General features: G+C 41.6%; 1 protein-coding gene across 1 annotated transcript; it reads right to left on the reverse strand.

Annotated features, from left to right (window-relative positions):
* Window positions 1-2169: 2169 nt before the first annotated feature.
* On the reverse strand, window positions 2170-10511 carry NRSN1 (neurensin 1). The gene is made up of 3 exons (XM_064422611.1): window positions 10246-10511; window positions 4341-4538; window positions 2170-3335 (listed from the first exon to the last, which is right to left on the reverse strand). The coding sequence occupies exons 2-3, from the start codon at window positions 4527-4529 to the stop codon at window positions 2937-2939; spliced, it is 588 nt and encodes a 195-aa protein (XP_064278681.1). The 5' UTR covers window positions 4530-4538; window positions 10246-10511; the 3' UTR covers window positions 2170-2936.
* Window positions 10512-26152: the final 15641 nt, after the last annotated feature.

A 26152-nucleotide genomic window follows, 5' to 3' on the forward strand; every position in this document is an offset into this window, starting at 1 on the left:
AGGGACAGATTGCCCTCAACCTCACTAGAAACTTCCCAGGGAGCCTGACTGCCTCTTGCTGGTCCCCATCTGGAGGCCATATCACAGGCATTTTCCAGAAGAACAGCACACAGTACATTTCCTCTACCTTCTTCCAATGCTTTATTTCCTCCACCAAAGGGTGAAGGTGATAAAACATTACAAGAAAATGGATCTTAAAAATGTTCCTGAAGTGTCCTAATCTTTCCAGTATGTGGTTTCTTAATAGTAACAGAGCAATTTTCTGCTCAATATTTCTACAGAAGCTGTGTGTGGCACTGATTCTCTGCTGTGAAGGATTGCAGCCTCTGGAGGTCTCAGTTCCAGAAAAGCTCCAAGCAACTGAAACAAGGGTTTAATGAGATAAAACGTGTGTGGCAACGTTAGCCATGACAGCATTATCAGCTTTGCTGCTGCTGCTAAATCCCCAATGCATTTCCTATGCCAGCAAGCTTCAGGAAAACCCTCAAGGGCATTTCTTTTCTCCTAGCACCTGGGTAATGCCATGCCATGACTCATCTGCTTTTGTACTGTCAAAGCATGTTCAGTTCTGTGCAATGTGACTGAGCACCTGATGTTTGGATCCGCTCTATCAATTACCTGTTGGGTCAGTTGTTCTCTGGATGAAAATTTTGTGACACTTGCATGTGTGGTGGAGTGTGTTTTAAAGAGAATTGAGCACCCATATAGCTAGTTTGGGTGAACTATCCCAACCTCTGCTTTCTTTTCCAGCTGGATTTTCAGTCAAACTTCCAGTACACTGCTAACAAAATGCAAGTGAAGAGAAGGGACTCAGCTACAGGAGCCCTCACTCTCATCTCCTTCTGTGAACTTCACTGTAAAACTTAAAATGTCACATTTCCTCCATGCACAATTACAAAGTCTCAGCTGAAAAGGCCAGAACAGTTTGACTCTACTGCCCACGCAGGGATAGCCTGACAGCAGTGAAAGTCAATGGCTGTAAACAATAGTCCTTGCAACTTGGATAGGAAATGCTGAGGACCCTCTCTACCTGGAATAACTAACAAACAGCAGCAGTGACACCTCTCCATGTGCCTTGTGAATAATCATACTCCTCACCCCTGTGCTTGATGGCTTTCTTTATAAATACCCAGTTCACCTTGCCAGTGTTCTGATAGTTTCCTCTTTAGAACTGCTTCATCTACTTGTCCCTTGAGATTACAGTCTTATTTTGAAGTACTGAGTACAATGTGCCTTTGCATTTCTAATATATGGGTGCCAGTGATTTGCCAGATGCCTTTACACCTTTCTTTCATTGTCTGTGACCATGTGTGCATGTGAAGAGCTCTTGACTGTCCATCTTTCCAGTGCTAATGCTTGGACTCTGCAATTGTGTTGCCAAGATGGGAACTTTCTTTGCAGAAGAAAATTTTACTTCCCCTGGTACTGTTGGCCATGATAGTTATTGCAGATTCAGCTGAAATTTCCAACCACGTATGATCTGACTTATTGCTGTTGTAAGCCTGAACTGAGTGTCACAGACCATAAAATGTTTTATGAGCAAGGCAAAGAGCACAGCTCTTACCACATACCTGCCATTATTGTGGCAGAATCTCCTTCATACAGCACCTAAGTGGCTTCCTCGCTGCTGTAAGATGAAAACAGACTGCATTAAGAGACCAGTGAGTTTCAACAGCTGATTTCTCCTTTAAGTAGTGCTCTTAAATTTTTTTGACTAGAAAGAAACTTTTCACAAAATCCATGGGTGGCTCACGCCTGGAATTTTATTCAATCCATTCAAAAAATAGACAGAACTATAAGGTGGCACATATTGTCAGAGAGTACAAATGTCACATCTTTCTTTATACACTTTAATTTAAATCCATAGATTAAGACAGTAAAATAATTGCCCTGGGTGAGAAAATAATTAAGGGTATTCCATGAAAGGACAAGTCTTTAGGTAAGCATTTACACAGATGTATCTGGTTAAGCATAACTTTTTCTATTCTCTATAAAAATATAAACAGCATTTCAAAATGTCTTTAGATACGTATGTTGAGATCATCTAACATGGCATTGATGTACTGACAGAATACAGGGCCTGGGCATGTCAAACCACATTTATTCATTCTCACCCAGACAAAACAAAACTATTTTGTATTAGCCTCAACATAATAATCTAATGAAAGAAACAATATCAAAGCAAAGACACACAAGTATGATGTTCCTCCTCCCACAGGAATTCCTTATTTTAATTTTGTTTGTAGATTTTGCTAACACGGCAATGACTAAGACAGAAGTGGCACTTTAGCACAGGTTAGTTGTAACTCGGGATCAAGTATAACTTGCCTTTCCCAGGAAGTTACATTGCTGGGAAGTGACAGGATCAAATTAAGGGCTCTGCCTGACATGTATGTTTCACCTGTGCAGTATTACTTTGATACAGACTGTAGCATGTGACAGGAGGACAAGTGCAAATTACAAGGGCAGAATTTTGGCTTCCCAGACAGCAGAACCAGGTGGGGAATGTAAGACTGAACAGTATTTTAAAGGCAAAAACCCATAAAAATTAAATGAATTAATGAAATTGAAAAAATAGCAAATTGATCTAAACTTTAAATAGTGGGATGTAGAGTGCTCCTGGTATAGCTTTAATAAGTGCACCTTAGGTTTCCCAGGGATGCAATCTGATAAGCTAAACACCTAATAATTGTTGCAAGAACTTACTGTACCCACACATATTAAAAGGTTCAAATGTACTGAATATACTAGTCACAGGTCTAATCACATAATTTTCTTTTCCCCAATCCTAAATTTTTACCAGAGCAGCTCCCCCATTAGCTGCATGTTAATATAGCAGAGCACTCAATGTTTTACTTGACTAGCACAGATGCCAACAAGGGTTGATATTTTCCACTTAAAGTGATCTACAAGAGAAACAAAACCTAAGTGAAGGGTCAGGTTTCAGATAAAGGCTGGACATTTTGAACTCTGGACAAAGTGACAGGTATCTTTGATTCTCCTGGTGCTGGCGCTTTTGTGACTGGGTTTGCATGGGCTTTTATATCAGCTATTCTCTCTTTAAATCTTTGCTGGAGGTACTTCTCTTCTTTGGAGTAACTTTTAGCAAAAGCAGACATCAGCAGACACGCTGCCACAGTGGACCCTCCAACACAAAACAAGATTGCTCCTGCCAGCTTGCATATATCGAGGGACCCATTGAACTGAACAGCACGGGCATCCACAACAACAAAATCATCCTTCCCAAGGGCTTCGATTTTCGGTGGCACAAGGAAACCCACTACAAGAACAGCTACACCTATCAGCATAAAAGCCGTCCCAGAGATGAGTCCGACCTGGAAAACAAACAAACAAAACCCCCATTAATTTCCATTTCCCTTTCCAGTTTCAGTTGGGAAGTGTTCCTAGGAAGCAATTATCTTTCACTGTGTCTTGTAGATAGAGTTCTCTCTCTTAGGAGAAAGTGGGTATTTTTCTTTTAGAATATATGAGGCCCTAGTAGAACTAGAATATGTGGAAAAATGCTCTTTTTACAACTTATATTTATATAATTGAATACTGACATTTCTGGAAACAATGGAATATGCATTACTATCTTTAAACAGCATTTCATGTTGAAAGACCCCATCATAGAGAGGATCAGAGTTTAACCGCAGTGCTGTGCAAAAGATTATTTCTTTAGCTTTAGCTGGTGGTTAGCACCAACAGTTCAGCCCCTGCTGGTAGTCTGCCATATCCATCACTTGCTTTTACTTCATGAAATGTCATTCCTTTGCAGGGGTTGGAAGGAAGTTGCTATTGCCATATGAACATATCACAGAGAGTTTATAGCACATTTCAAGTGTAAGTACAAAATTTGGTACACCCAGAATGTTCCTGGGGTAGGGATCATTGAGGGATAGGGACTGCATGGCCCCACCCAACCTCTGCTCTTCTCCAATTCTGTCAAATTCCCTGACCTTAGTGGAAATCTTTTGGTTTTCTTGATCCCTATGTTACACTCTGCTCTCAACCTACCAGTCCTGTTCCCAACAATCTGGAAGAACTTCTATAGGTGCAAAGCAGAGATAAACTACACTTTCAAGATGTACATGCAGTTCCCAGACAAGACATTGGTGTTTCAGTGACACTGGGACAGAGAAACTAGATGATCCAAAGACCCCAGGGAGTTGACATATTTTGGTAAGAGTGCTCTGCTTTCAGACATGGTTATTTGGCCACCTCAGGCAAAACTGAGCAACAAAAAAGGCCTTTCTGGATGAATACTTAATATGAGTAGTTACACAGGGAAAGTCCTGAAATGGGAGTGTCTCTCTCCAGTAAAAAGCAACAGGCAGTACCTTCCAGAATACAGAGCTCCACCTGCTCGGCGATCTCTGGATCTGAAAATCATCCTCATACTCCCAAATTGAAGCTGTACAGTCCTCATAAAACTGATGCAGGTAGGACCGAACTCCGTAGCGTTGGTACCCTCCCTCGGTGCTGCCCTGCGTGTGCTTGGACCCGCAGATGTCAGCATAGGAGCTCATCCTTCCTACCTGCAACGAGAGGTTTCACACAAAGCAGATCATTATCAGTGTAGTGGGAAGACCAAAGATGGCTGCAAACTCTCCAGATGTGATGAAATAAAAAAATGGCCCAGGAGAAACCTTTCCCTCATTTTGTTTCCACACTGAGAAATGAGCCGGGTACAGCTGCATGCAGTGAGTCAGCCTGACCAAACCCAAGGAACTCAGTGACTTGGCACAGCACAGCCCAAAGGTGCTGCAGGGAACATTCACTCCTGTACACAGGGTGCTCACTCCCCATCTTTCACACTAATGTGCTACTGGTTTCCACGGAGACTGAAAAAAGCAGGATATGCCACGTAACAAAATCCAGCATCCCTCAAGGGCTCATGTTGCCTCTCTTCCAGACTGTCTCTGTCACTCTGTAGAGTTTGCCACCCTATGAACTTTCCAAACTGCTGCATACGAGGGGCTTTTTAAAATGTTTCTTTCTGAGCTTTTGAAGTGCAGGACTATGTGGTTGTGTTCGAGGGTCCCCAGGACAAGGGAAGAGAATCTTGACTCCATGTTTCAGAAGGCTGATTTATTATATTATTATATTATATTAAAATGCTATATTAAAAATAATAGAAGAATGATACAGACAGAAAGCTAGAAAGGACTGGAATGGAGTGAATAACAAAAACCCATGACTCTCACAGAGTCTGACACAGCTGGACCATGATTGGTCCTTAATTAGAAACAACCAGCATGGACCAATCAAAGATGCACCTGTTGCATTCCACAGCAGCAGATAATTATTGTTTTTCTTTTCCTCTGAGGCTTCTCAGCTTCTCAGGAGAAAAAATCCTGGCAAAGGGATTTTCATAAAATATCATGGTGACAGGACTAAGCATTGATATACCCTTCACAGCCACGGAAAGCAGGCAAAATAAGTCCTAAACAGATTAAAAGAGTATATAACTTTTATTTAAATAGGAATAGCTAAAAAAAATTAAAAATGCCTTAAAAGCATCAATCTGCTCAGTGAGACTGAAATGTAAATACTAAGCTTACAGCCAAGTACTGCTCTCTTGAAGAAGTTGATGCCCAAACTCCTGCTGACTTTAATAAAATCAGAATTTTGCCTGCTATGAAAACTACCAAAAAAGTTTCTTACTCTTTCCATTTCATGTAAGTTCTCCATTTCACACAAAACCCATATTTAACAATGCAAGTCCAAGGCCTGAACTTGCTTGCGTGAGTGTGACGCCACTGAATTCACTGAAATACTACTAGCCCCTAAAAACAACTTGAGCAATAGCTAACGTCACTTAGGCTCATTGGCTTCTCTTTAAAGAAGTTCAAAAAGCCTTGGTCCAAAGGGAACTGTTAATCAGAACTAGCACCTGAAAGTCATGGCTCAATTTATATCAGCTTCAAGCAGTATGTCAGATTTCTGCAGCAATTTCACTTAGAGGGAGGGAGGTTTGATGTGCCCATGGTAGCTGGGACCTCCAAGTTTTGCAGCCCTACAGACCTTTGCCTTTGGGAATGGGTGATCCTGCTAAGTATGCCTGAGCATGCAAGCATTCAAATTAAGGAGAATCCAGAAAATATTGGTGGGGAATAGCAACAGTCTGGTTGAATCTTTTGGCTGGCTCTGCTAGAAATCAGTGCTGGCATAAACACTGAACTTCCAGCCTCTGGGAATCTGTTTGTGTTCTTGGCTCAGGAATAGAGGGGGATTTGCTTTTTCTTCTGTACAGAAACCCATTATCACGGGGTTTTATTTATTTTGTATATCTAATATGCATTTAGTTTGGCATTTCATGATCTCAGCACCTTACAGTTGCAAATGTCTCTGATACAACCCAGTGATGAGGTTTCAAGGCTCTCACAGAAGTCATGACCCAGTGGAGAAGGCAGCCCACGTGTTGCTGGGAGACCTGCCAAGGGCCAGAGGGAACACTGCTGGGTGACAGAACTTCACAGAGCAACAGGGCTAGGGCCAAGCTCAGCTACTGTCAGGAGCCCCCTTTTTGAACTCCTAACTGCCTCTGTACTCCCTGTAAGTTTTTCCCTTTTCCACCTCAGCCACAGTAAAGCTTTAGGAAATGAAAGAAGTGCTCTCCAAGTCTGTGGATGGGCTTGCTCTCTGCTGATAGACAGCACCAGTGTCTGTCAGAGTGCGTTCAAGGTGCTGGCCTTTCAAGGAATGGTGGAAAAACGGGCATGGTGGAGAGAGACCTTGAGACAGCAGGGAACTACTGGGCAGCACCAGCTGCTCACCAGGTGAACTGGGAGAGCTTGGCCCGGGGCCCACCCTGTGTCAGGTTGTACACAGCTAACACTGATGTTTCCAACTACAATCAATGTACTGAAAAGCATTTGTTTGTGTCATGGTTTAAGCCCAGTGAAGCACCTTGCAGCCACTTGCTCATATCTACCCTCTACCCTTCCACCATGGTAGCATAGGAAGAAGAATCAAAAGTGAAGCTTGTAGGCTGAGATAAAAACAGTTTAATGATTGAAACACAGTAAAATATAATACTACTAATACTAAATTTAAACAAGAGATATAAAACTCAAGAAAAAGAAGTGATGCACAACACAGTTGCTCACCACCTCGACCAATGCCAAACCTTGTCCCATCATCCCCTTCCTGGTAACTTCCACAGTTTCACTACTGGGCATGATGGTCTATGGTGTGGAATACCCCTTTTGCTAGCTCACACCAGCTGTCCTGGCTGTTCTTCCTCCCACTTTTTTGTGCAGCTCCTCACTGGCAGAGCATGAGAAACTGAAAATATCCTTCATTTAGAGCAAGCATGAAGCAACAACCAGCAACAACTAGTGTTATCAACACTGTTCTCATACTGAATCCCAAACACAGCACCATAATGGCTACTGAGAAAAAAGTGAACTCTATCCCAGTTGAAACCAGGACAGTTTGTTGTGCTTTTTTATCATGCTATGCAATTTTGAACACTATCATTTTCTGAGGTATAAAAACAATATATAATTGTGTTATGTATATCATCTGGACTGTTGTGGGGAAAAGCTGCAAGTTATTTTACTTTTTGAGGCTCTTTTTGTTTCCCTCAGGAAAACTGTTTATTCCCTACCCAAAGAGAGAGAACAAGAAGTCCTTTTTCCTCACTGCCACGATTTCTTCAACAGCTAGCTGCCATCTTTAACAGCACAAGCACTGAGAAGTTCTCATAAAACCAGAGTTCTGCCCACCTCATAAACCATACCCCAAGGGGAAAGGAGAAGAGGAAAAAATTGTGCTGTTTACCACAGCTGCTTCAGCTCTCCCATGCAGGGTCACACTGCCTATACCTCAATGTTAAGAACACTTTAAATCCAACCCCCTCAACCCATCTTTGGTTAAGCAAAGATTCCAACTCACACATCAGAAATAGAATAAAGAGGTCAACTAAAGTTCTGCAGAAACTCATTCTCTTGGGTCCTTACTTAGATCTTTATTCTCACATCAACCCTACCTTCTTAATAAATTATGCTTAACGTTTGGCTAGCTTAAATCACTGAGGTAAGCAAATTTAGCATCATATAATGAGCAGAATGGTAGGTATTTTCCCCAGGTGCAAGATCCTCCATAAGGTCAACTCAGGGATGAACCAGAGTTAACATGACTGGATAATGTGGCCTGCCAAAGCTTGCTTGTATTACTCCAGCTGCCACCAGCAGCATTCAGAAAGGAGGTGAAACACTTTGCTGATCAGCAACTTTAGTTATTGTGATAAATTTAAAAAAACCAAATGTGACATGACAGAGACCTGTATAAACATGATCTTGCATTCACTGCACTGCCTATAGGTTCAGTCAAGAAAGAAAAAGGAGGATGCAGTGTTTCTATCAGCTTGATGAAGAACAGCCTGTAAGGACCACACAGCTTACATGACATTTAGATTCTTTTTCTTTAGCAATGTAAAAGGCTAATAGGTGGTTTTGGTCAGGTATATGAGCAAAATGATAAATAGGAGCTGGGAGGTGAAACAGAAAACAAAAGAATGATCTTATGCTTGAAAGAGTTGTGATACCATCAAGTAGTATGACCTTTAAAAATGGAAGGGAAAAAAAGAAAAAGAACTGTAGGAATCTAATTCTTTTCAAGGACTGCATAGTATTAATTCTACTGAGCATTTTCTTCATGGTCAGACTCTTTCACTTATAAATAATCTCCTATCTTTTGAAAAATATCTTGCCCCTTAAGAGAAGGCAGCTTCCTAGCCCAATATGAAGCAGCCTGGTAATGTGGGCTAAGATGGTCTCTTTTCTCAGCTGCAATGTAGTGTTGTGTAGTTCTTGCTACCTACAGATAGGGCACAGGAACAGTCAGAGAGAAAACAGTTCTGCACAAGTAAGAAGGAACTGTGTGTCACAGTACCAATTTATACTGGATGAATAAATATTGCAGTAGCTATGATCTCCTGAGTGTTGATGTGTATTTGCATGTCTTGCCTTCAGGGCTGAGAAACTAAACACTGAAATGTTGAGAAACTTTTGCTAAAAAAGAGAGTCGCTGTTACCCAAATCTGTGTTATCTACAATCTGAAAACATACATCCAGGCTGAAAGAAGCAGCTTAATCATTAAGTTTTTCAGTGCCTAAACCCAAGGTGCCCAGGAAAATGTGGGATGTACGATCACAGCTTCAGAGAACACCACTGCGTAGTGGCAATCCATCCCCTAGCAACTTTTGTTTCCATGGCAAAAGCTGTCCTGTTTACTTTGAGCTTTACTATCCTCTGCTGATCTGGAGAGATGGGATTGGATTGGTGAACAGACAGATTAAAAGATGAGCAAGCTCCACAAAAAATTACCCAAAATTTTTTCCAAATACTTTGCTTTATTGTACCAGGATCGAAGGCATCTTAAAAAATTAAAATGTAAGGAATTGTCATTTAAAAAGCAGCACAAAAGGAAATATGGATGTGTCATTGCTCTGTGACACTGTACTGCCACCGAATGTAAGCCACGAATGATGATGGTTGGCACAGGTGAAGTCGCCCTCCCCATTCTTCAGATTTACGTACTTCGACCTTTCTGCTCAAAGAGCCATGTTTCCAGTCCTTACCTACAGAGAGCGTGCCTTGTGAAGGAGGAACACTGGCACCTACAGCCTGCCTTTGACGGCAGTCTCCGAGGTGGCCTTTCCGACGCCTCCTGAGCTGCCGGCGTCCCCGGGCCGGCAGCGGGGCTGAGCCGCGCTCCGCCCGTCCCGGCGCCCGGGGCTGCGGCGCTGCCGGGGCACCTGCAGCCGCTTCCCTGAGGATAGCCGGGATGCCCAGCCTGCCCTGCACGGGGGGTGCGAGCAGCATCTTCTCCCGTGCTCCTGGGGGGCGGCCCCGCCCGCTTGGCCGCCGCCAGGGGCCGGAGCGGGATGCTCTCCGTCTCCCGTTTCCCGGCCGAAGCGGAAGAACTCCGCAGCGCCCGGACGCGGACGAGATCTCGGCCCCCACGACCCTCGCGGCCCGCCGGTGCCCTCGGAAATCCCGGTCCGGCCAGCCCCTCCCCGACCCCGGCACAGGCGGCGGGGCAGCGCGGCACCAGCCTGCCCGGGGAGAGCCGCGTCCCCCCCGAGCCGTGAGGCGAAGCCCGGCGCGCCGCTGCCTTCCGCGGGACGCTCCGCGCCGTCCCCCCGCCGTGAGCCCGCCGGCGGCCACGGAAGCCCCCGCCGAAGTGCCGAGCCCAAGTTTGCCGAGGGGCCGGAGCGGCGGCCCCGCGGTTACCTGTCCCTCCCGGCGCTGCCCTCGGCCGGCGAGCCCCGCGCTGGCGGCGCTAGCTGCGGCTGTCCCGGCCCGGCCCCATCTCCGCTCTGCGCCGCGCCGGCCCCAGACACCACGTATTATGTACGGCCCGGAGCGCCGCTCGCTCCCGCGCCGTGCCTGCGCACTGAGGAGCCGCCGCCGCCGCCGGGCGCGGAGCGGCGCCGGGCCCGGCTCGCCACGCCGCCCCCGCCCAAGGGCGGCCGCCCGCGGGGAGCCGGCGCTCCCCGGCTGCCCTCGCTCCCCGGCTGCCCTCGCTCCCCGGCTGCGGCGCTCGGGGTCCCGCCGGCCGCGCCGGGCAGGCCCGCAGCGGCACGCCAAGGTCACGGCGGTGCCCTCCGTGCGTGTAGGCGCGGAGGCCTCTGATCGCGCCCCCCACACCTCCTCCCCCTTGTAGTGAGCGTGGAAACCCGCAGGGACCCGGTGCTGTCTGCCCAGCCGAGTGCATAGACGTGACAGAAAGTGTCCTGCGAAGGACAAGGACTGAGATCTGGGGGTTGGGGGAATGGATCGCTCAGCATGAGCGAGGGGGACTCAGGGAGACAGTGTGAGGCTGAGGGCCAAGCCTTGCCTTCTGGGGCTGCCCCGATAGCAACAGCTTGGTTGTTCAGTGGGAAAAGATTGCAAGAAAGCAAGTTTGGGGGCTAAGGAAGCTACTGAGGAAAGAGCATCACAAGGCAGTGAGAGCTGGAGATGCTAAAGTGAATCCCACAAAGATTCCCAGCAGTATGTAATTCCTCTGAAAAAATAATGAGAATGCAAAGGTCAAGAGTTCTAAATGCTCATATACATGTGGCGCACTAAAATATGCACAGAAATAGAGTGTTGTTGCATGCAGAAAAAGTGGAAGTGCACTAAAGCAAAGTAGGGTAGTATTAGCCAAAGGAAAAACAAGGTATTTCCTAATCCAATCCTAAGGATTGCTTTAATCACTATACTATATAAAGAAGAAGGTGAGAGTGATGGTTTTGTTAATAGTGCAAGCCCTGCATTTCATGACAACAGTGAGTTTGGGTAGTTGCAAACTAGGAATCATAAAAATAGCTATTAGAAGAAGAGTAAGCAAGGGATTAGATTTGGAGGAAGAAATGTGGGTTTCAGTGCATTTCATCTTGTCCTTTCAAAACTGTTACGCCTCTCTTGTTTCAGGCAATGAGTAATGTGTTCCCCTGCAAAAGTGTTCCCCTGACCTACCAGAACTACTTCACAGCAGTGTGCTGTTCAGTGAGTATAATAAGCATACCCCAGCCCACAGCAGCTAGCACATAATAAACTGACAACTATTTGTGAAAAAACAGGAAAATACAGTGAGGTGATAAATGAGAAGCCAGATGGGCTATCAGTCTTAAAAGAGATTCTGTGATTAATTGTCCTGTTAAACTAACACCAGATTTACACGTAGTATCGCAATTACCACTGAATGCTGCTTTATCTCAGATCAGGAAGATGTCTTCTATAGAAAAAGCAATTAATCCACATGATGAGTCCTCCCTCTGTTTACAAAGCTTCTTTTGCTTACTTACCTATTAACAAAAGCAATACATAAAAAGAACATTAAATACCTGTGTTGGCCCAGTTTTGTTTCCTGACACAGAAGTTACATGCTCAGCTAACCAAGACAAATTAATGTTTTGGCAATGGAAACATTTGCAGTAATGTTGATCTGTGAACTCCAAATTAGTAACCCTAAAGGGGTTACCAAGGAATCACCATAGGTGGTATCATAGGTTGATTTTAGTGCACTTTTAGCACATTAGGAAAACTTTAAACTCAGCCAGAAATCAGAGGTGTTCTTGAAGTGTAGCCTAGCTTGGTTATGAGAAACATTGAACAGAAGGGTGCAAATGCCCTGTTTAGCCTTGAAATAGGTAACATCAATGCCAAGATGTTTTAAAATAGCAGGATCTATACATCGTGGTGGGACTCAGGGTTTGAGCTGCTGGTCTATGAAGGAATTTTCAAATGTAGTCTTTCCTCGGTTACCAGCTTTCAAAAAAATTAGACTATGCTTATCCTGAGGGCTTCAGCTGGTAGGGGCATGGAGAGGAAGTGCAATATTCTACCTCAAGCTATATATATGGTTTGGTTTTTTTTCCCCTTGTGGAAAGGAAACCCAAGTCTAGTGCTTTCGTTATCTTCCATCTGCTGTTCTAAAGGTTTGTAATGGACAGTACTGAGCATGCCAAGGAAAAAATCCTGTCAAGAATTTCCGTAGGTGGTGGTGTTGGTTGCCATAGAGTTTACAGGCTTCTCTTTTACTGAGAATTGAAGTGATTTTATCAGCTGGTTCGATGAACAGAGTTTAGGTAGCTTCTGAGAGCCTGTGCTGAATTGGAGAAATTACAGCTCCTGTAAAATACGTTTCTGCTGTAGCAAAATGCAGCAATTGGTATGAGACTCAAGTTCACTGAGTTGCAGATGTCTGTTCCTATTTGCTTAATGGTGATGGCAAGATTCCAGAGGCTCTTCTTCTGTTTCCTGTGTTGTGGCCTGAATAGTTCTGCTGTAATGACATTATTGACACAGTTGCCTGTCCTTACCGTCCTAATGACTGGCTCACCTTCATCTGGAGAGCAAGGCACATAAAGATTCCACTTCTGGAAAACCTGCAGTTGACACAGATCCACAAGGAGCAAGACTAATGACTAATAGCTCTCTGCCCTTCTGGCCTCGAGGCTCCTCAAGGAGCTGTCCTGCCATTAAGGGGATGATCTTGAGTGGCCAGAAATACTGGGGAAGAATGGGGCAAAAAGGTGAAGGTCAGTTCAAGTCTGTAGTGTTGTTCTAGGGCTGGGAGGATATATTGTAAATAGTATTTTATTTTTCAAAGCATGTGATGCAAAGCATGGTTTATGAATCAAAGAGGTATCTTTCAGACTCAAGACATGCTGCCAGCTGCTGCATTCCTGTTTTATATGAGGTGGTTTATCTGTTGCTATTGTCCAGAAATCAGTGCCTGGCTACTTGTTTCTCAGACATTGCTTTCTCAGTGCTTTGTTCAAAGTGTTCTAGCTAGCAAAAATGATGAATTGTCATAATTTGTCACATTCTGCCATCACTGTCTTTGGATATAGATTTTTTCTTGTCCCTTGAGCCAGAAATACAGAAGATGCTTTCCTAACAATCAAAATCATAAATCTAGGTTTTTTTCCTATTTTACACTGAAAATATATGGGCTAGGAATTGTTTGTTCACTTTTTCATTCCTGTTGGTGTTGGTGAGTTTGAATATCATAATCCCTGGAAATATTTAGGAGCCGTGTAATCCAAAATGCACATACACAAGTGATTGAAGATGTGACAGGGACCTCACATGAGTCAGTGAACATTTGCCTGTGAGGGGATGCTGAGTGAAGAGGAATAGGCAGCAGGAATTAGAAGTATTTCAGTGACCCATCTTCATTCGGGAGACTGCTTCCATTCATCACGTTTGTGTTTCCACTGTTCAGTAAGAAACTTTCTTGCTCTTAGGCCTAACTTTTTCCAAATAAGCTTTGCAAGTGCAGTGTGTCTACATGGTTTCGAGGCAAAAAGCCTTAATTTAAACCCAAATGAAACAACAAAATATCAAACCCACCATTTTCTGGAATTGTCAAGTGTTGGACAGCAAATGTGTGCAGCAGAGAGTATTTTCCTTGCAGCAGCAGCTACTACAACCGCTAGAAGGCCGTGTTGTTTTAAAATACACTGCTTATGAAGATCAGTGCCTGGGAGCTTGGGTTAATTTTTCAAATTTGGTTTCTTAAGGGAAGAGGAATTCAAAGCCATGGGCAGGGGAGGGGAAACTGTTCAGTCATTCTAAGAAATTAAGTTTCTTCCTGAGGAGGTGTGGTATAATGTTAAGTGCAGAGCACGCCTGCCAAGGGAAGACTTTCCAGAATGCTCTGCTCCCAGAGGCACAGCCAGTCAGGGGCTGAGTTTCTCGGCAGGTTGAGCTGTGGCTGCTGCCTGTGTGGCCTACTGTGTTTGAATGGGTTAGGACACATCAGATGAGTTTCTCTCTCTTCTGTATTCCTGTGCGCCTGTGAGGAAAAATGTTTGAACCAAAGAGTCTTTTGGTAACTCTTGCATGCCTGTGCATTCTGTTCCCAGAGGTGAGGTTGCTAAAGTTGCTTCCTTTGCAATGTACTGAGTTCATCTGTGTTTTGGTTCCCACATGGAAGTGGGAGCCACTGAAAACTTGACCTTTGCTGTGAATGCTGAGGGTCATGAGGATGACATTAAAAACTGCTCTCAAAATCCCCTGGAGTCTTAATATTTTATCTGTCTGATTTCTATTCCAGAGGCCATTATATTTTTCCTATTATCTTTTGATAAGCTGGTTGGCTTTTGTAAAGTAGCCATTGTAAATTTATAATGCAGCTGCTCTGGGGTTGGTCTCTTTTACACCATTATTACATCATTTTACACAAATCTTAGTAACAGGGCAGAGTGAAGGTAGTTCACAGATACAGTGTAATCAACATAAACACAGTTTTAAAATATATTTTGATTGTAAGAACAAAAATGGGAAGGACAACACTGTGCTGGTGCTGTTGCCCATGTATTCTGGTAGTGTCTGTGAGTTGCTGCTATCAGCAGCTATAACCACATTGTCTGGAGGATGCTATGAAGACCTCTGTGCAAAAGCATCTTCTGGTTCAAGGAGTTCTTTGTTTTTGTTCACTGAAACAGTGCAGCCACTGTGTTTTTATAATGTAATTAGCCATTATACCAAGCATCAATTGCCAAGCTGTGGCTTACTGTCTCTTAGTCCATATTTCTTCTTCAGAAAACACTGCTAGATTTAAGCAATAAAAGTCTCTCCAAACAATTACTTCCCAGAGAGCAGTGAGAAGGATAAGTGCCATCTCAGCTTTTGCAATCAACTGTGTATTTATGGTGGAGAGCATACACTGATTGTTCCTATGATTTATAGAAGTTATGAGAAAATAAGCATCTCAAACCTATCCACGGTGTTTGAATAGCGACACAAGGAAAATGTAGTCTTTTTTGTAGCAGTCCAACAGAAATTTCATTCCACCTTTGATCTAATGTACTTTTAGTGGCCATGGGATTGGTGAAATTGCAGGCAAGTAGTACCCTTAAGAGACCATTCAAGAGAACACTATTATTTCTGAACTAAAAAACAGTCAAAGTTCTGTGGTGACACTGTCCACCTTAATTCATTGATGGTGTTCAAAAGTAAACAGACAACAATCATAGGCAGACAACTTCCACTGTCATGCACACTTGAGAGTAAGAAGTGTAATCTCTGATGTATAAACCAGCAAGGTTCCAGTGCCAATATCATCCTTTTGACATCATCCTCATACTTCCGTGTGGGACAATGTTTTTATTGCTGCATTTGTGAATATGTACCAAGGACAGATTGGTGGATGCAAATCTTCTGCTTGTGACTATACCTATAGAGTTTAAAAACTGTTTCACTGTGAGACTGGTGCTCTGCAGTTGGTAGAGGTAATTCAGCAGAGCTCCTTTCCTGTCCAGGATCTTTGACCTCATAACAGTTGTGCGCAGACTTCATGAGGAAATAGCACACAACACCTAACAAAATGTGTTTCACTGTCTCTTTTCTTCTGTTTGCTTGCTTGGTGCTATATGATAGTGTGTTGTCTGAAGAATGAATTTTTAACTGGGAATGAAGCCACTTTTTCATTCTATTCCCTTGTTTAATAGCTTAGGAAATTTGGCCTTTCTGGGTGTTTTGTGCTGAAAATATTGAAGATTAAGGGACAAATCTTCAAAACTGCATTGGGATCTAATTATTCAGGCAGTGGTATCTCATTTAAGGAAGCTAAGCCCTTTTAAATCAATGAGATGTAGTTATCTAAATAATACATTTGAATGCCTTTTATTTAATCTCAGGAAATTAATGTGATTTTTATTTGTTTATTTGGGGGATTGTTTCTTTATTTTTTGTTTGGGTTTTTTTTTTTTTTTTTTTACCAGTCCATACTTTACAGTGAATTATCCCCAGTGATTTTTTACTTGATGGTAAGATGATCATGATGTCATTGACATGGTTTGGTGGGTACTGACATAGGCTGGAAGTTTCACTGGGTCACCAACTATGCCCTTTTTTAGGGGTTTTGAGTGCAATTTGAATGCTCTACAGCTAGAAGTGGAAAAAACTAGGACCTTCCATTCATGATCAATATACCCAACATTCAAAGGGTATATTCATTCAAAGGGTATATATTATTCAATATACCTTTTTGCTTAGGTTATCTATTTCAAGGCTGAAAGATACCATTATACTGGGCTATTCAACATCTCTCATAATCAAGGTCAATAATTCTGTTCTCCAACTCTTAGAATGATTTTTACCTATTCTGTAAATGAGGATGTAATTTTATTTTGACAGACTGTAAGTTCACTGAAAAAAATGTTTCTGGAAGGTTGGAGAAAGGAAATATCTTTTTATTTGGTTCAGTGGAGAACGGAAAACATGGAAGGAGAGCAGAAAGATTTTGAAAAACACATTTTGCTAAAGCACTTCTCAAAATCAAATATTCCAAATAACAATTGAAATATCAAAATATTTCTAGTTTGAAACTTAATAATTTGATTCTTCCATTAAAAAGAGTTTGATTTGGTTTTGTTTAATAAATAGACCAAGACAGAGAGAGAAAAGGTAATATAAGGAAATTTATTAGTCTCAAATGAAACAAAACCTCTAATTTTTGTCAGTCCAAAATAAATGTTTGTGTTTTGTAATGAAACCTTAAAACCCTTTTTTCTCCAGCTATAGCGGGGTTAATGACTTTCCTGGTTACTCATTCCAGTGATTAAATGGTTTTGCTGTTGTTAGGGTGCATCTTGATCATAACCTGTTTAATTACATTGAATAGACTATGGCTTTTATAGAGGAGACTTTTTAGCTGATTTATAGCATTTTCATTGCTGTAATCAACACCGTGGCTGTTGTAGTAGAGGCATTTTCTAGTAGTTAATAACTGTAATTTTAGATAAAATAATGTTTTGTGATAAAGGTGCTCAAATTTAATGCAGTGCTAATGCAGGCTAGAAATGAGGAACGTGGTTCTAACTGTAACTAATTGTTTTAGCAATTTGCCTAAGAGTTTGCTAGATTCTTCTCTGTCCAATTTAATAATCAAGATTGGCAGTCTTTTTGGAAGATGCCTGAGTCCACAAGAAATAACAGACTTCATTCAGAAGCTGTCTGAAATTGTATTATTATTGTATTTTCTGAATTATGCAGAAGACAAGAAGACACTTTTATGTTTTATGTTGTTATCTTAAGTGACAGTAACACCTCTATTACCTCTTGGGCAACAGTATAGTTCCATTGGAGTCAATGGCAAAATTCCCCACAATGCCAATAGAGTTCACATTTCACCACTGACTAAACCTAAAGTGCTTCCTTAGCTTAGATGGCTGTGTGGAATAAAACTTTCCTTTGAACCTTAATTGTGTAGGTGGGGATGATAAAAGTGTTTTGCCAAGAAATTGGACTTCCTTCCTGAGTGTTGTAGTAATGGCATCTAAATGCAATTCCAATTCAGTTATGAGGAAGAATAGCATTGCAACGCTCCTCAATCTCAGACTTCTTCAAGCCTAAGGCCAGAGACACTTTCAAATGCCTCTAGTACCTGTTGTACTGAGGGAGCTTACTACAGTGCATTTAGAATTGCTACACAGAGATTAGTGGATTGAGGAGGTATTCCAAACTTACCTCGGCAGAGATGTTAGATAGTTTCTGCAGGTTCTTCCCTTAACCACATTAGGGTTTTGGTGGTTTTGGTGGTTTTGGTGGTTTTGTTGAACTAGCATTTCAAAATAAGACTAGTTTGTTTCTTCATAAATCACAAAAGAGTAATTGTCTCAACAGAAAACCCAATTAAAACATCCTGCTACCATGGCTCAAGGAGCTCCTGAATGCATGATGAATACTCTTGTGCCTGTTGACTTCTAGTTAATAGGTATCTAATCTATTACCCTACTTAAACCCAGGTTCAGGAGTGCTCTATAATGCTGATCAGTCACATGTGTTGCCTGGCTTATAAAGGGAAGAGAAACTCAACTTCTTTTGTAGTAAAGTCAAAGGGAGGGCTGTAGATTGCAAACTAGTGAGCGTGAGATTGTTGGTAGCAGCTCTTTCTGTTCTTTGGTGTGTATTAACTTCTCAAGACTTGGCTTAAATTGCATGTTGCCAAGCAAAAGTAAAGTTACTTACAAGAGCAAGCTTAGTTCCTGAGGATGCTGGAAGGAAGGAAGCTCATTTGGTGGTTGTGTGAGTTGACTATAAAATACTGCAGCACTGTGTTTGTTCACTTGATAGTGGTCCCCCCTCAAGAGAATTTTCTTCCATTGTAAGTTGACCATTATGTTCATATCTTCAATCCTTTATATGTTCATATCCAAATACATATTTTTTTAAAAATGCCAGAGGAGAGAACTGGGCCTTGCCAGCATCTTTAATGTTTACTGCTGCCTCCATCTGCTGCTGCTATGATTTCGCCTCTTGAGATCCTGTTTGTTTTGACTCTTATTCCCCTTGTATGTTAATTATATTCATGCTGTGCTCTTATTGATGAGGAAAAAATTGATATATAAAGGTCAACAAATAACTTGCTCTTTTTTACTTGTATCTGCTTTAGTAAGTAGGGGCATTCTTCCGTTAAAATTTTTGCATGTTTCTCTGCGCTCCTGATCTTGGTAACTGTGAGGTAAATTAGGAAACACCTTTACTGAGTTCCATTAATGCTAAGCCAAGTTGGAGTTTGCTATCAGTTTTTATTTAATTTGACTAGATATTTATATACTTCTGGTGTCTTCTGTCCCCAGAACATGCTACCTGTTAGATTGTATGCTTACTTAACAAGCCTTAAAGGTGTTTTGCAAGGGATACTACTGGGTGCTGTGCTCTAAAGCTGTGGGGAAAAAAAGAATCTGAGGTGCTTGACACTGATGCCTGTTTTGATTGCTTCATTTCTTAGAGGCACATCTTTGAGGGAAGGGGTTCTAATACCCACTGTTCTTGCATCTGAGAACATCCTGAATTGTGGTTGGCACTGAGGGAATTAATGTACTTCTCAAGAAGGATGATTTATTCCTAACTATGTGTTCATACATCACAGTAGATATTTCCCTCACCAAATAGCCATAGATAGTGTACTCAGTGACTTGGGATTACAAACTGGGAAAAGATGCAGCTGTGAGGTCTTATTTTTTAACATTTTTGTTACCTTAGCACATGTCCTTCAAAAATACATTCTGACTTTTATAGTAAAATCATTTGGTATACAAATATACTCAATGTCTGGTATATTTTGAGTGAGATGGAGCTGGAAATGAATAGAGACAGTGATAGAAATAGGATTAAGTAATTTGATACCCATGGATTTGGAGGCCTGAATTAATCTATCATTTTTTAAATTACCTGATTGCATACTGTAGTGATTTATCATTACATGTTAGTAACTGTACAGCTTTGTAGAAATGTGTGTATTTTATTCTGAAGATATGAGAAACAATGTCCAAAGGTGAAGTTTCAAAACATTTTGAAATCCATGGAAATAACTCAAGATTTTTATATTATTAGTTCAGCCAATGAGTTAAGGAGTGGAAAATGGCTGATAGGTTTATCAAGGTCATCTGAGGTGACGATTATTATAAATGGCATGATTTATGTTCAGCATTACACAGGCTTTATAAATTCTGTTCCTAAAATCTCATTCTAGTCTGGTTAACACTGACACTGAATGTTACAGTAAATTCTGGTAATCCACACTTCCATTCAAACCTATTGCTGCATTCTAGTGAGACACAGCAGTCTCCAAAGTATTTGGAGTGTACTTGTGTTGCCAAGATTTTTAGTGAAAAAGCCTCTGCTAGGATTTTTCCTGTCCTGAGGAGCTGAGGGCCTCAGGAAAGAAATGTAAACAATAACTCTCTGCTGCTGTGGAGTGCCACAGGTGAATCTTCCATTGGTCCATGTGGATTGTTTTCAATCAGTGACCAATCACAGCCACCTGTGCCAAGGCTGTGAGCAGTCACAGGATTTTTGTTATTCATTCCTGTTCTATTCTTGTCTTTGTAACCTTCTGATCTTCTTCTCTCTGTTCTTTTTAGTATAATTATAATGTAGTATTTTAGTATAATATATATCATAATAAATCAACCTTCTGATCAACATGGAGTCAAGCCTCGTGTCCTCGCACCAGGGGTCCAAGTCAAAGCAACATACTTGTTTTACTTTGGTGTTCAAAAACAGTTCTGCAAGAGACGTTTTAGTGTCTGGTGATCACATTTTTATATTCACAAGAGCATTCCTTTTCCTGGGTATGTAGATGCCTTGCAAAAAAGGAAACTGCCTACATTCTATAACTCATTGCACAAAAATTGCTCTCAAATGTTAGTGAAGGTATTTTCAGCTTGGTGCTTCTAAGGAGAAATGTGTAAGGATACCCAACAAGTTACCCATACAGTGATGTCCTAATACTAGAATCTTTGTAGCTAACTCTTAAAAACTTAATTTTTTTTCTTGGCTGTTTCATCAGGGAGGAGTCCAGAAGTACTCACTTGTAACATATCCCTCTTTTGAGTAAATTGATATATCTCTTCTTGAAGGTAGTAAAACTGTGATGAATCTCATCTTCTGGGACCTGTGGTCATAAAGCCAGAAATTCTCTGAAATTTGAATTGCATAACAATACCCTTCATCTTGCAGAGAGGCATATGATTCAAGGTGATTCGACTTTGAGTATTGTTTCAGAAAAACATGGCCAGCCAGGGATTGTCTTGTAGTACTAGGAGATTGTTACATCTCACAGAACTAAAATACAGCCAAATGTTAGATTGTTACATCTCACAGAACTAAAATACAGCCAAATGTTAGAACAGACCTGTAGTTAAACAAAATTTTTAGAACATTATGTCGATGTGGAATGGTGTGTGTAGTATTAAGTATCCTGTCTGGAATGCCTGCCCAGGAAGCCTTTGCTGGGGAAAGCTTGAAATTATTGAGAGAATAGGCTTTTAGTAAGAGACTTCCCTAAAAACAGGTAGAGTGTGACAATACAGACAGCTAGTTATTTGGTCACTTTGCTCTTGTTCCAGCTGTGTACTCCAAGCAGTCTAAACCACATGAGAAAGTTTGTGGAAGTCATCTCATCTCATGCCAAACAAAATACTGCTTCCCTCACTGTTGGAACACTCCAGGGACCATATGAGGACTGGCTGGTGATGGGCAATGCTGTTTGACTGATGTGGTTCATCACAAGCAGTGTCATCTCTGTGAAGGAGGAAGCCTTGATCAAATTTTCTTCTTGCTGTGTCCTCTGGTGCAAGGCACTATATTTGGGAATTGCCTCTTCTATCTGCTGACTCATCCATGTCAAAAATAAAAGGACGTTAGGCTTTTTTTAGACCAAGGAGACCATTATAATTTTTATAGAACTTGTCATCTCTTAGTAACAGAAGGAATTGTCTCTGCAGTTCCTAGTACTTCTATAAGGTAGTATAAGTCCCTTCCAACCCAGTTCATTCACATGTACATGTTTATCAGTAAATAAAATGGTCCAGGTCCTTTACAGTGTGGCCTTGAGGGCAACTTGGCCTGGCCTGGCTTTTGTGTCTAGGGCCACATGCATGTCTATCCCCATTTTTCTCCACTATTCATGCTGCATGTGGGAAGCGTGCTCTGTGGCTATGTCCTTACATTGTCTGGGTGACATGATATAAAATGGGGTCAGTGTGACAACAAACAGTGTCATGAGAAGGTGTTTTCTCTCTGTGTCCTTGCTGGATCATTATTATAGACATAGTTATGGGGGATGGCAATGAAGTTCCAGGTTCATGCTCCAGAGCCCTTTGTTCAGTGGCATCCCCCTTCTGCTGTTTTCCATATTCGCGTCCACATCTTCTGTCTGAATCAGAAGGAACTTGACTTTCTCTGAGCCCTGAGCCTAGAGGAACTTATCCATCAGCTGTGGCTGGAGAAGATAGCCCTTGTGGTCAGAGTGTATTGGAGGGAGTCTCAAAGAGTTCCAACACTGTTTTGTTTGATGAAGTGTTGGCTGTATGAAGCAGGAGGATGGTTTGTCTCTTTGCATATTTGATTTCTTTACCAGTTAAAGAGAGGGGGTGACCTTTCCCACCTTAAAATGCTTGGAAATGCATCCTGGTCTGACTTGCTAGACTGAACACCACTTAACTATGTTATGTGCTCCTCAATTGTCTCACTTTTTAGAAACCCACATTTTCGTATTTTCTTCTGTCTCTTGTGCTTGTTAAATTCATTGCTAATTGAGAAATAAATTTCCTAATTACACCAAGATTCTACCTGAGTCCTGAAAGTATTGAAGTTGTAAATTATCTGTTCCAGGCCACTGTGAAGCTGTAATTGCATTTTAAGAGCTCAGTAGTTTACCACAGAGATGTCTTTTGTTAGGCATTAACACTTTCCTCAGGTGGTGAGGTCACAACAGGGCATTTCTCATTGCTTTTCTCTGTCTTTGCTGTCTGCTCTTAGATTCTATGCTCTTGAATTTTTGAAGTGGGCTAATACATGTACAGGCATACCCATTTACTAATCTTAAATAATATGCAACAAATGTAGTTTTCTTTTGAAAATGCTTATACTGTGTTTTGTTAACTTTTTTCTTCCCTGGACATGAGAGAAGAATATATAAGAAGAATATTCACCCTGTGACTTAGTGCCCATCTTATGTTTTGTGTTGTTCAGTCATGACTACAGATCTCACCTGAGCTAATGTGGAAGTTCCCATTTCCAATGGTTCAGGAGATATGTGGGAAAATCTGTGAGCTAAGTATTGTGGTGTTTGTACATCAGGAAGAGTGTGTAGCCATGGTAACTTAGGACCTTGTTACCAAGACTTGAAGATGATGCCAGTAAGCTTTGGTAAGAACATGGTGGTTTGTCAAAAACAGGGAAACTGAGATGAATAATCAGGGTTATGTCTTGCTTGAGTCCACTTGTATGACACTTTGGATTTGCAGTGGAGCAGTCACACTTTGGGATTGCAATGGAGCATCTACCACAGAATAACTCTGTTCTAAGCAGTGTTTTTTCAAGGATGGGTGCTTTTCAAAAGGCCAAATCAAGTTCCTTCAAACTGGAATATTTTCATACTTGAGTGGGCAAAGAGTGAGTCAAAGCAGGTCTGCTGCCTCATAAAGATGATAAGAGGATAGGTGTCATCTCAGAGCACGGATAAAGTGTACATTTGAGGCCTGATTTTTAAAATGGTTGAATAAAACTGAAGAGGAAATGGAAATAGAGGACCTGGAAAAGAGCTAACATGGACAAAGCCGTAACTAATCAGTATGATGCTCTTTCACAGGGAAGATTCCAAAGCATCTGCACACTACAGTCATGCCCTAGATAATATTCCTCTTGGCAATATTGGGGCACTGCTGAATTCTTATGATTAGCCTGGAAATATCCAGAGTGAGTGTGCTGGAAATTCAGAAGCAGTAAAACTAAAGCCTTAATATGTCCTTCAAGGGAAGTGTGAAGGAATTGTTCTCTGTTTAAAGCAGTGACTGAAGTTGGGGCATAAGATTTCAAGACTGTTACAAAAATGGGGAAAATCAGCTGCCTGCTAAGACTGTGGAGAACAGGTCATAACTGCACAGCAAGGGTTTGTCTTGAGTAATAGGGACCATTTTTTAAACTGAATTCAGCTATACAGTTAAATATACAGTTGTTCTTAAAATTATTATTCCAAGAAAAATCTTTTAGATAGACCACCTTTGTCAGGTTTTATTCTATAATTAGTCCTGTCCTACATTTATTTTTCATGACTAACTCACACAGGAACTATTGGGAGGAAAGCATGCTTGAAAATCCCCTGAATTACATGCTGAGCTGATGATCTGTGAAAGCTCATACATGATAATGGGATTTAAATGCTTAAGATACCCCTGAGAAATCTGAGTATGAGGCCTTCCAAGGTTTTAGAACAATGACTGAAGAGCCCTGAATTTGAGCATAAATTGCTCCTTTGTTTTCTGAAAATGGAATTCATAAAATGCTGAATATCTCAACGGCTATTCTAGCCCCTTGAGATCCACCTCTGTCTCCTCAGACACTGTCCTTCCTGTGCCACAGGTGCCTAAATGTCTGATTCAAGGTTCTCAGTCTCATGTACTAGAATAAATTGATGTATGGACTATGGAAAGTATAAAAGTTAAGATTTGTTGATTCTTATACCTCATGGATGCCTTCTGAAAATATTTTCTTATTCCTTCTCACAGTGGATTTTAGCAGAATGGTCAAGGACTCTCCAGTTCCTGCTCACACTGGACTAGTTTTGAAAATACTGGTTTGCTATAAGATTATTATCCTGCTCTTTTGGTTGGTCAACTTTTAGAAACATGTCTCCTGCAGTAAGAGATTTTCTCTGCTCACAGCAAAGATTTTTTTGAGTTGATATTCAAGCATGTTATTATTTAAAGGTTGTGGCTTTTGGTTCTTTTTCTTTTTTTTCTTTATTCTCAATAAGGGCTATTATCACCATCACCAATACCCTCTTAATACCACAGACCCCTGCATTTGAGTACTTGCATACAACTTGCTCAGCCCTTCTATGTAAAACTTCCCAACCCTCCCAGCTGCACTGCATCAGAAAATCGATTTCCAACACAGAGTGAATAGCTTTGTGATACAGGAATGAGACCTACAAATCTGTAGGCTTTTGGTTTTGAGCTCAGAAACCTCTAGTATAAGAAATTAAGTTACACACAACTTTACTGTGGTGGTTTTAGTGCTCACTGGACCTGGAGAAGGATGGATGATCTTCTGCCAGCACTCCATGACCTCTTGCACACTGAACTCCTGTGGAACAGGGAGTTATACCTCTCTCTGTTCCTTTTCTGTGAGACACTGAAACAATGTAAGTGAAATATGGAAGCAGGCCTTGAAAAAATCTGTTGACAGAAGGCTATGTGCTACCAGTCCCCTCAAAAACCATGTTTCCTTTCCTGCTTTATATGCTTTAAGAAACTGTCTTCCCACTTCTCAGGCGACAGAAGATATGAATTTTAGTAAGTTCAAGTGGGTACAGGACTATGGCCTTTTGAAAATTTAAGCACTGGAATCTGGCAGTGCATGACCTTGAACACTGTGAAGAGAATTTTGAGACAAGCTTTAAAAGTGAAATGAGAATGCAGTTTTCCTCGGCAAAGGAAATGTGAAGTTTTTGTGGGTGTGCAGGTGTTTCCAGCTAGGATGCCTTTGGGATAAAAGATGCCAAAAATGAAGTGATGGATGTTGCAGTGAAGGTAGTCACAGGTTAGTCTTGAACTGCTTGAGGCTGGGTTTAAGATTTCTCATATAGCAATACTCTCACTTTCTGTAACATAAACCATGCTATCTCCATCTCAGTAGTTTGCAGCACACCTCAACTGCACGGTAAGGAGTGTGCACAGTAAGGAGTGTGCACAGTAAGGAGTGTGCACATCCTCTGTCAAAGTCATTTGGCTGGTAGCCTTTATGTTCTTGGTGATTAATCAGTCTAATGTGCACCAGAGCCAGCCTCAATCCCTGACACTTTCTGTTGAAGAGGCTTTTAATGGAAAAGGTGTTAACAGGAAAGGGCAGAAACAGAAAAGGTGTTAACTTGCAATTTTGTGTTTTGAAAGTCAAAGGGACACATGCTTCTGCTGTATTCGCAGAAAAACAATTAAGAAAGTAACCAAAATCAATTATCCACATGATAGCTGTTCCTTAAGTTCAAGGTTAAGTGGACCACTTTCTCAATTTGAAACAAATGCATGCAGCCCAACCCTGATGAAAGGGTAAGTTGCAGGCTGCACAGTATATCAAGAACTTGTCATTGACTTGGTTTACATAAAGTAACACTTAAAATCCAAGTCCAGAT

The sequence above is a fragment of the Passer domesticus genome, chromosome 1, assembly GCF_036417665.1.
Source record: "Passer domesticus isolate bPasDom1 chromosome 1, bPasDom1.hap1, whole genome shotgun sequence".
Lineage (NCBI taxonomy): Eukaryota > Metazoa > Chordata > Aves > Passeriformes > Passeridae > Passer > Passer domesticus.